Source organism: Lemur catta, chromosome 4, assembly GCF_020740605.2.
Source record: "Lemur catta isolate mLemCat1 chromosome 4, mLemCat1.pri, whole genome shotgun sequence".
Classification (NCBI taxonomy): domain Eukaryota; kingdom Metazoa; phylum Chordata; class Mammalia; order Primates; family Lemuridae; genus Lemur; species Lemur catta.
In genome coordinates this window covers 71,690,275-71,698,853 of record NC_059131.1, presented here as the reverse complement: position 1 = coordinate 71,698,853, position 8,579 = coordinate 71,690,275, and the positions used below count along the sequence as shown (strand labels likewise).

General features: G+C 45.7%; 1 protein-coding gene across 1 annotated transcript; it reads right to left on the bottom strand.

Moving 5' to 3' along the window:
• Positions 1-6,317: 6,317 nt before the first annotated feature.
• On the bottom strand, positions 6,318-8,105 carry LOC123637222 (cytochrome c oxidase subunit 5B, mitochondrial). The gene is made up of 4 exons (XM_045550169.1): positions 7,953-8,105; positions 7,319-7,392; positions 7,051-7,150; positions 6,318-6,512 (listed from the first exon to the last, which is right to left on the bottom strand). The coding sequence occupies exons 1-4, from the start codon at positions 8,053-8,055 to the stop codon at positions 6,400-6,402; spliced, it is 390 nt and encodes a 129-aa protein (XP_045406125.1). The 5' UTR covers positions 8,056-8,105; the 3' UTR covers positions 6,318-6,399.
• Between the last annotated feature and the right edge of the window lie 474 nt (positions 8,106-8,579).

The window sequence follows — 8,579 nt, the reverse complement described above, 5'->3', positions numbered from 1 at the left end:
CACAATGTGTGGCTCTGTTTTCTTTGGTTCTTTGTGCTGTTGTTTGCTCATCCATCCCTGGGGACTTTCAAAGAAAGGACCAGAGAGAACACAGTGTGGCTCCGGCTCTAGCTCAGAAGCTTGAGCGTTTCAGTGGTTGGCAGGGCAACATGGCACAGGAGGCTGGGCTCTCACCCTGGAGCATAATTCCCGAGCCTCGTTACCTGCTTGCTACAGTCCACCAGGGGAAGCAGAGAACAAGGCTGCCTTCATCTGCGTTGTTCCTGGACAGGACCTAGGAGCATGGAGGCATCATCTGTTCTGTTGGACGCCTCTGCATGCCCCATTGGGCCAGGGCTAAAGCTGGCAGACACCAGCGATGATGCAGGCTCATTAGTTCAGACAGGTTGGTGTCGTGAAGGGAGAGAAGGACAGAAGAGGCAAAGCAGCAGGGGGAGGAGGGGCAGAGGAGCCCAAGGGAGCAGTGAGGAAATGAAAGTGTCTGCTCTTTTCTTTCTTGATTAAGTATTTAAGCACCTACTGTGTGTCCGGGAGGGTTCCGTGTATTTGGGCAAATGGTAGACAAGATAGATCCTTGCCCCAACAAACATACAGGTCCAGAGTAAGAGAAACAAGCCATTTTGGTAGAGTTGTGGGGACAAAGAGGACAAGCGTCTAACCCAACAGGTGGGTAGGCTGACTCACAAGGGCCCAGGTGTTAGCCAGATAGGGGGAAGGTGTCCCAGGCAGAGGTAAGAGCTCAAACAAGCGCCTGGGACCAGTGGGGCTGGAGAGAAGGGCATGCACCTGATGCCTCGGCAGGGAAGGGTAAGTGGTCTCCTATGGCTATAGTGTGAAATAAACCAAAAAGGTTTGATGGGTTGGGCTGGCATGTGGAGGGCCTTGAGGGGGTTGTTAGCTGTCTTTTGGATGGTGGGATGCCAGCCATGGAAGGTTGGTGACCAGACCTGTGTGTTGAAGGCAGTTGAGGTTTGTGGGGGACAAGGGAGGGCCCAGAACTGAAGAGATCAGGCAGGAGGGGAGAAAGTACTGAGTCAGACCTCTCTGCACAGGACATTTTTGTGAGGCTTTTTGGTCACGGGGCAGTTACACTGGCACATGCCCTCAAGGGGAAAACAATTTGTTCCAAGAACTCAGTAGGATGCCCTCCCGACCAACTCCTCCCACAGGGTTTTGTTCATGGTTCCATTGGCCCCAAGCCTGGAGCCTTGTCACTTGACTCCTGCCTCTTCCTTATGTCCCCCTCACTCAGTTACCAAGTCCCATGGTTCTGTGGTACCTTTCCCACCATCCTTTCTTTCCACTATGGTTACCACCACCTGAGTTCATGACCACAGCTCCATTCCCCTGCCCACCTGATCCATTTGCTCTCGGACCTAAAGGCCAGATAACCTTGGTTCTGGCACTTCCTACTCCAAAATGTCAAGCAGTTGTGTTCTCCACTGCCTGAGGAAATGAAACCAAATTGATGTGATGCTGGTAAAATCACCTTCATGAAGCACCCATTGTTGCATGTGGTTCAAGCCCCCTGAGATGCTTCTCCCCTGTGGTAGGCTTACCCATCGTCACATCCTTTGCCTGCTTGCCTCTGCGCTTGCTGTTCTCTCCATGGGAATGGCCTTCTTTATGTCCATAAAAATCCCGTTCTTCAAGGCAAAGCACAGTGCAGCATCCTCCCTGCCCCCTCTTCTGCCAGGGATAGTATGGTTAGCTCAGGCTCTGCTGGGATTCTCATCGTTGGAGAGAAGCTACAGATAAGGAAGATAGTATGGCTGGAATGAACCTTGGGTTGGACTAGAGTTGGAGGTACTGTGAACTCATGGTTTTGATATGCATACCGATAGACACGGAAGTAAATGCTTGTATATGTGAGTGCCAGGGTTAGAATATATACACGCATTTCCTAGCCCTGTCTGCTGGGAAGGCCTAGAAGCGTGACATCGGAGTAGCAATAAGCACGTACAATGTCCAGATCTTGGTTTCTAAATACCATTCTGGGAAAAAGTTCCTTCTTTACTTGCAGATAGTTTAATAAATACCATTAGAATGAGAACTATGTTCTTCCTTGGTGAGGGGAACAGGATCCAGTTAAACTGCTAAGCGGCCATAGGTTCAGATGGAGCCCACTTCTATCCAAGAGCAAAGGTTTGGTCCTTCTAGTGGGGCATCACATTTCCCCTGAGACAGGGAAAAATGCAAGATGAGCCTGGACTATCTTGTGGTACCACAAAATAAGGAAGCCCTTAAAAAAAGAAGGGGCTTGTCTCAAGGACACAGGAACAGCTTGGAGTGCACAGTGCTCAAATCTGCAATGGATGATAAGCCATAGCATAAGATATTTGTTACTCATACTGATATAAATAAATGAGTAAATATATACATGGGGGGAGAAGGAACAGCTCTCCCTTAAGATAGAATTCCAATGAATGTCAAAGGAATAATGAAAAAAAAAATCACCGTTGAGCAAACACCACAGTGATAATTGTTGCAGGCAAGAATGGATGCAAAAATCAATGGGCAAAAATAAGGATATTTGCATTGTCTCAAGAGTATCTCCCTACAAGATGCTTATTGATTACAAAAGGAAAAATAGTAGCTTTATGGTAGAGAAACCCAGTAAACACCACTTTAGCCAAATGGTCAAAGTTTACATCTTCAGTAATAAGTAAGTCATTGTCTCTTGATGATGCTCTAAGTGGGCCCTGTTTCACCTGTGATATTCGTGCATCACCTCAATCTACCCAGGAGCAAGCAGCAGGCAAACCCAGACAGAGGCAGTCTACAAATTAATGGCTCAGTTCTCTTGTTCAAAAGTGACAGGTCATGAAGACAAGACCAAGTACAATGTGAGACTCTGGGTTGGAAAAGACCTTACTGGGCTTTGCCCCGCAAAATCCAGATACGTCCTATTGATTAGTTAATAGTACTGCATCAGTGTTACTTTCTTGGTCTTAATGATTGTACTATAGTAATGGCAGGTGTTAACATTAGGGAAAATTGGGTGAAAGGTAAATAGGAACTCTACTATTTTTGCAACTTTTCTCTAAGTCTAAAATTATTTTAAAATAAAAAATTAGGAGGAAAAAGAGTTCAGGCTCTGGAGCTAAATGGTCTGGGTTCACAATCCTGCCACTACAAATTGCTAGCTACATAGTCCTGAGCTGTTCCTAGGTTTCCCCATCTCTGTCATGAGGGCGATAATAATAGCACCTGTTTCATGGGTTTATTAACAGCCTGGAAGATGAGCCTGGAACGTTTTGTGCTAGAAAATAAAAGAAGTGCTCAAAGAATGATAGGGGCATGTCAAAAGGCCACAGGAGCTTTAAGAGGTTCCCGGTGGCCAAATTTGGAACAAATTTAATGTCAAAAAATAATGATAGACATGGATTATAATCCACTGAATAAAATAAGAAAGCACAAATCTATACTGATATAAATAAATACATTGAAAGTTTAATGAGAAACAAAGTATTGACATCACAAAGTATTGCCCCGTAAGATACTTAGTAAAGAGCAACTTCACCGTGGAGAAGTTTGGCAGACAGTAGCTTAATCAAGTGACCAAAGTAAACCTCATCAGCAATGGGACAAGTCAGCATCATGTGCCTCCCAAGAAAGGTACAACATCACTTGTCCAAGATGCATAACCTGAATCCAATCACGAGGGAACAAACTCAAGTTGGTATAATTCTCAAAAGTGCCAAGGTCAGGAGAGTCAAGGAAATATTGAGGAAATGTTCCAGACAGGACAACCAAAGGCAACATGTGATTCTGAACCGATCCTTTTACTATAGAAGACATTATTGGAACTTTTAGCAAAACTTGAATAGAATCTGAGGATTAGATGGTAGAAATATGTAAATCGTACTTCCTGATTTTGATGGCCATATTGTGGGTATTAAGAGAATGTCTTTGCAAGAAATACACACTCATTAATAAATGTGATGGGACGTCAAATCAGCAACTTACCCTCAAATAGTCCTGGGAAAATGTTCTTCATTCTGTACTTGCAGATAGTTTAATAAATACCATTAGAGTGAGGCCTATATTCTTCCTTGGTGAGGGGAGATGGGATCCAATTTCTAAGATGGAGCCCACTTCTACTCAGGAGCAAAGGTTTGGTCCTCTTAGTAGGGGGCATTACATTTCCTTTTGGCCTCTAGGGTTTCCAGTTATCAAGAGAAAAGCAAATGAACTATTCACGTTTACATGGTTAGCCCAAAGCAGAGGTTCTTAGCCTTCCTGTTTTAAAGTTCTGATGTCTGGGTTCCACCCCTAGATACTCTGCTTTAATGGTCTGGGTGTGGCTTGGGCACTGGGATTTGTAGAAGATCCCCAGGTGATTCTGATGTGCAGCTAAATATAAGACCACTTACCCAGGAGGTAGCTGTTAAATTTACTGGTCTGTGTATTAGTTTCCTATTACTGCCACAAAAAATTATCCCAAACTTAGTGGCTTAAAAGAACACAAGTTTATAGTTCTGCGTAGGTCTGACGTGGGTCTCACTGAGTTAAAATCAAAGTGTCAGCAGGATTTAGTCCCTTTCTGGAGACTCTAGGGGAGAATCATTTCCTTGCCTTTTCCAGCTTTTAGAGGCTACTTGAATTCCTTGTCTCCTGGCCCCCTTCCCCCATCCAGCAACATTGCATCTCTCTGGCCATTCCAACATAGTCACGTCTCTCTTCTGCTTCCCTAGTTTTTGGAACCCACCTAGATAATCCAGGATAATCTCCCTATTTTAAGGCCAGCTGATTAACAACCTTAATTCCATCTGCAGTCTTAATTCCTTTTTGCTATGTGACCTAACATATTCACAGGTTCTGGGGATTGGGACGTGGACATCTTTGGGGGATCATTAGTCTGCCTACCACTGTCTGGAAATGTCCTGGAGATTTTTCTTTCTTTAGGATTGAATTGGGTAAAATTTAAATGAAAAAGGACTTGGAAATGAGGGAGGAAGACTGGAGCAATTATGTGGAGAGTCAAAAGCACCCCCTAAACAGTTTGGGTTATAAGAGGGGAAAGGGAAAGGGAAGTGCAGGCCAGCCAAACAGGACACCTTAGTGGTGGCACCAGACCAGTTTTAAAGGTAAATTATTGGAAAACTTGTTTAGAACAGCATTTAAGTGGGAGTGCTGGGGTTAGATTTAATAGATGGCCATCTAGGGACTCTCCTTCCCAGAGGGAAGGGCCTCAAAGGACAGATAAATGTTTGGGCATTTCCTGGCAACAGCTAATGACAGCAAGGAATGGAAGCAATAGCTCTGACTACACCTTCTAGACAGGTCAGCCAAGATAGGAGAAAGGGCTTTTTTCTTTGACTCTCCTATCATCAGTTCCCAGTAAAAGGTCAAGTTTGAACCAATTTTGTGGAGATAGTAACTGAAGCCACCTCTGGCTAATCTCCACACAAAATGAAAAGGCATTTCCATTTTATAGATAAGTTTTTGAGAACTTGTCCCAAAGTGTCAAAAGTATGAAGTAGCTGAAGTGGGTTTTGGTGTTTCTCCCAACTAATATTTCCATAAGAACACCTAACTCTATAAACACACCTAAAAATTTAATAAATGCCTAAATATCAATTATCCAATTGTATAAAAGTTCAAATTATTTTTTCCCTTTACAATTGTTTTTTTCAAATCAAGATTCACAGTACTCCATGGTGTACATATAAAGAAAAAAAATAAAAATGTTTTTAAAGATTCAAACAAGGTCCATACATTGTTGTTTGGTGTATCTCCCTGTTTTACTCTAAAGGTTTTTCCTAAGTATTTTCCCCCCACTCGTTGCAATTTATGTAAAGAAACATGGTCATTGGTTTCTGGAATTGCCCCATATTCTGAATTTTTCAGCTGGTATCCCCATGAACTCATTTCAACCTGGGTCCCTCAAGACTTCAAGGTCCCTAAAACTCTTCTCACATGGCCACCCCCTCTCTAAAGTGATACTGTAAAGACCTACTATCTGCCAGGGCTCTTTACACATTATTATTACTTCTGATAACTCACAAGGTATTTATCTTTTTTTAGATGTAACTGACCTTCAGAGAACATGCCCACAGTGACACAGCCAAATAATCGAGCCAATATTGTAAGTCCAAGCAGCCTGAATCCACAACCCATCCTTTTCCCTTGTACCAGGTGGTCCCAATCATTGCATTATGCGTTGTCAACCTATTTTTATTATTAATCTAAGCACTGTACACTGGTTGTACACTTTAAGTGGATGGCAAACTAGTATTAAGAAATAGCTATTCCCAAAGTAAGAATATTCCAAGCCTACCCAAAAATACAGGAAGGAAGTAAGACCAGCTACCTATGGGAGGAGCCAAACAATGGCTAGTCTTTAATGGAAAGAAGAAACTTTACAGCACATTTTGAGTAAATTAGTGCACGGGCTCAGTGTGCAAACTGGTGGGGCACCAGTTTGTAATGGGTTCCACAATTAGGGCATCGCTGGGTCTCGCCTTTGTGCAGCCAGAACCAGATGACGGCAGTGTTGTCCTCTTCACCTAAAAGGAAAAGAGGTGGCTGAAGGTCATACAGCCTAGAAAGGGACACTTTCAACATTGATTTCTTTTCCAAACTATGGCTGCCATCTTAAGACATCAGTTCAAGCTCTCCTCGTTTTTCAGATGAAATTAAGGCCCTGCATTTACCTGTGAGTAAACTGACCTTATGTCTGGGTCATTCGAAATTATAACAATTCCCATGCCTATGTAGAATCCCAAAGCAGGGTCCACTCTGGCATGTATCCCTAGTGCCTAAAACAGTGCCTGGCACAGAAGCAATACAACAATAAGTATTTTCTGGACGAATATTCCTTCTTCATGATGCACTTCCAGTGAGCCAGTCTTGTTGCTGTTCTCTTTCCAGTAAGGATGACCTACTCAGGCACAATGAGGCTTAAGAGGGCCAAGACACTTAGAACGACTTATTTACAAACATGGACTCACACACACAACACAAAAGATTTGAAGCAGCTTATAGACAACAATACAGCAGGATACATTAAACAAATGGATAAGAAAATAAAGGTGAGGTACTTACAGATACAGCCTACTATTCGCTTGTCGGTAATGGAAGGGACTAAATTAGGATCTTCTTTAGTGCCTGAAGCTGCTTTTGGGGGTAGCAAATTGTATGGGTCCTGAAAAAGACAAGAATTGAGCCATCATTCCAAATAGCCCCTCCCCTCCAGAAGCTCGGGGGTTGTGTCTGCAAGCCAGGTTTCCTGGATCAAATGCTTCCAGAGAGACTACTCTGATCCCACCCAAGACCATAAGCTCCACAGAAGATACAGAAGGGAGTTTCTCACCAGTCCCTTCCGTGCAGCCATCAAGACCTCCCTCTCCAGCCCAGTCGCCTGCTCATCATCAGTAGGAACACCACCTAAAGGAAGATGAGTAAATTACAGTACTGACTGAAATGATCGAGATAGAAAAGTACACATGGAAATGATCACCATAGGAAATGCGAAATTTAAACTTCTGCCTAAGTTTTCATGGGCTCACAAGCTCCTAAAGGCTACCCATAGCCACGGTTCCCTAAGGACCACCAAGTCACGATAACCCAAGGTGGCAGCTAGCTGAAGCCTTCCTTCCTCCAACCACAGAGGCCAATTTTTCTAAAAGCAGGTCAGAGCCCATCCGTCTTGAGGTAGGCGTAGGTTTGAAGGGCGGCCGGGCCCCTCCCCATCCCGGCTGCCAGCCTCTGCCCTCCAAGGTCACCCCCGCATCTCTGTTTAGGACACTTTCGCAGCGGGCTCAATTCGGCGAGCCGTGGCCCAGAATTACAGTGAAACGCCCAAGGCGCCTGAGGCACTCCGGGCCGTAAGGTGGTCACTGGGGCCCCGAAGAGCTGCACGGCCCGGCCTGGCCCGCTTTGCTGGCCCAGGACTACCCCGGGAGCGCAGCGGCGGCGGTCCCTGGCGCGCCCGGCGAGCCGAGTACCTCGAGACGCCATGGAGCGCACCGCAGCCGGCGCATTGGGACCGCGGGCCCTCAGGGCTTGCGCGGCCACAGCTCCAGCTCCGCGAAGTAACCTTGAAGCCATCACGCCCGCGACAAACAGCAACACTTCCGGGACGAGGCTGCAGAGACGGGCGGGATTTCCGGGGGCGGGGCTCTTTCCTCCTCCCGCTCGGCCTTCCGCCGTCTCCCCGCCCACTCACGCGACGCGAGGGAGGGAGTGCGCATGCCCGGGTCTGCCTGGCTGCCTCCGCCGCGCAGCCTCGGAGGCTTGTGGGGTATGGGTATCGATTGTGTCATGTCGAGGCTTTGCTGTTAGTAACGCATGTGATGTAGGCGAGTTATCTTGCATCCCTGGAACTCAGTGTCCCAACCACACTGGAATTCCTGTGTGTCTTGCCTGATAGTTCTGTTCAGCTAACGTGGAGGCTGCTGGTGAAAGTCATTAAGTTCTGGTCTGTCCAGAGACCTGCTGAACCCTAAATGACTTGAATTTAGGAGTGGGCTCCTAAAGACCACTGTGTTCGTTGATAGGCTAGTTAGTTAATGGCCATGCTGGTTCACCTCGCATGCGTGAGCCATTGCGAACTTGTTGCATTGGCCAGAACT